The sequence below is a fragment of the Tigriopus californicus genome, chromosome 7, assembly GCF_007210705.1.
Source record: "Tigriopus californicus strain San Diego chromosome 7, Tcal_SD_v2.1, whole genome shotgun sequence".
Classification (NCBI taxonomy): domain Eukaryota; kingdom Metazoa; phylum Arthropoda; class Copepoda; order Harpacticoida; family Harpacticidae; genus Tigriopus; species Tigriopus californicus.
The window spans coordinates 215,484-216,415 of NC_081446.1; the positions used below are offsets into that span (position 1 = coordinate 215,484).

At 54.2% G+C, this 932-nt stretch overlaps 1 protein-coding gene across 1 annotated transcript; it reads left to right on the top strand.

Moving 5' to 3' along the window:
• Positions 1 to 302: 302 nt before the first annotated feature.
• Positions 303 to 844, top strand: LOC131883532 (tubulin-specific chaperone C-like; the record flags this gene model as incomplete). The annotated part of the gene is given in 1 exon segment (XM_059231021.1): positions 303 to 844. A coding segment is annotated over 1 exon segment (458 nt), but the record flags the coding sequence as incomplete, so codon positions are not given.
• Positions 845 to 932: the final 88 nt, after the last annotated feature.

A 932-nucleotide genomic window follows, 5' to 3' on the forward strand; every position in this document is an offset into this window, starting at 1 on the left:
TTGGTTGGTTGGTTGGTTGGTTGGGGGCGTGACTACTCACTTGAAAGGCGTTGGTGATCCACATTTTCTGACCGTTGATGAGCAAATCCTGTCCTTGACGTTGGGCCGTGGTGGCGATACTGGCCACATCACTGCCCGCCCCGGGCTCGCTCACGCCCAAGCAGGCCACCTTCTGGCCGGCAATGGACGGGGCCAGGAACTCGGCCTGGAGGGCTGCCGAGCCGAAACGACTCAACGCGGGCGTGGCCATATCCGTCGGGACGGCGATGGACATGGGCACCCGTACATCCGCCTTGGCCGTTGATCCGAGATTCAGGATCAGGATGTGCTTTTCCAGGATTTGGTGCGTTGTCGCATCACCTTGACGGGCAATCCCTCCACCGTCCACATGACGAATCTGGTGGATTGTACCATCCTGGCCGGACCCGTGTCCACCTCGGCTTTCATTGATAACAGCCGGGATTGCCGCTTTGTCTTGGCGTGTCAACAACTCCGGACGCACAGCACGACTCACTCGCATTTCTACATCCACGTCACCTCGAAGGCCATCATTGAAGACTGCTCAGATCTGAAGTTCGCCCCTTACGCCCTCAAATATCCAGGAATGGCCGAGGACTTTGAACGAACGGGACTCGATTGGAGCGTGAACAATTGGAACCGGGTCGACGATTTCAATTGGTTGGCCTCGGATCAGGCTTCACCCCATTGGTCGGTCCTGGCCGAGCCCCAGGACTTCAGTATTGATGGATTGAAGAACTAACTAACCCATGATGAGCAATCGTAATCGTAATAAGAATGGCACTTGAAGGGAAACTCGTTCTGATATAGATTGTATTTTCATGTATTATTAGGGGTATTATTTTGTCACTTTCTCGTTTTGAGGCTCGAGGTTGGTTCAGGGCTTGATCTTCTTGGGCAGGATCCCCATGCAT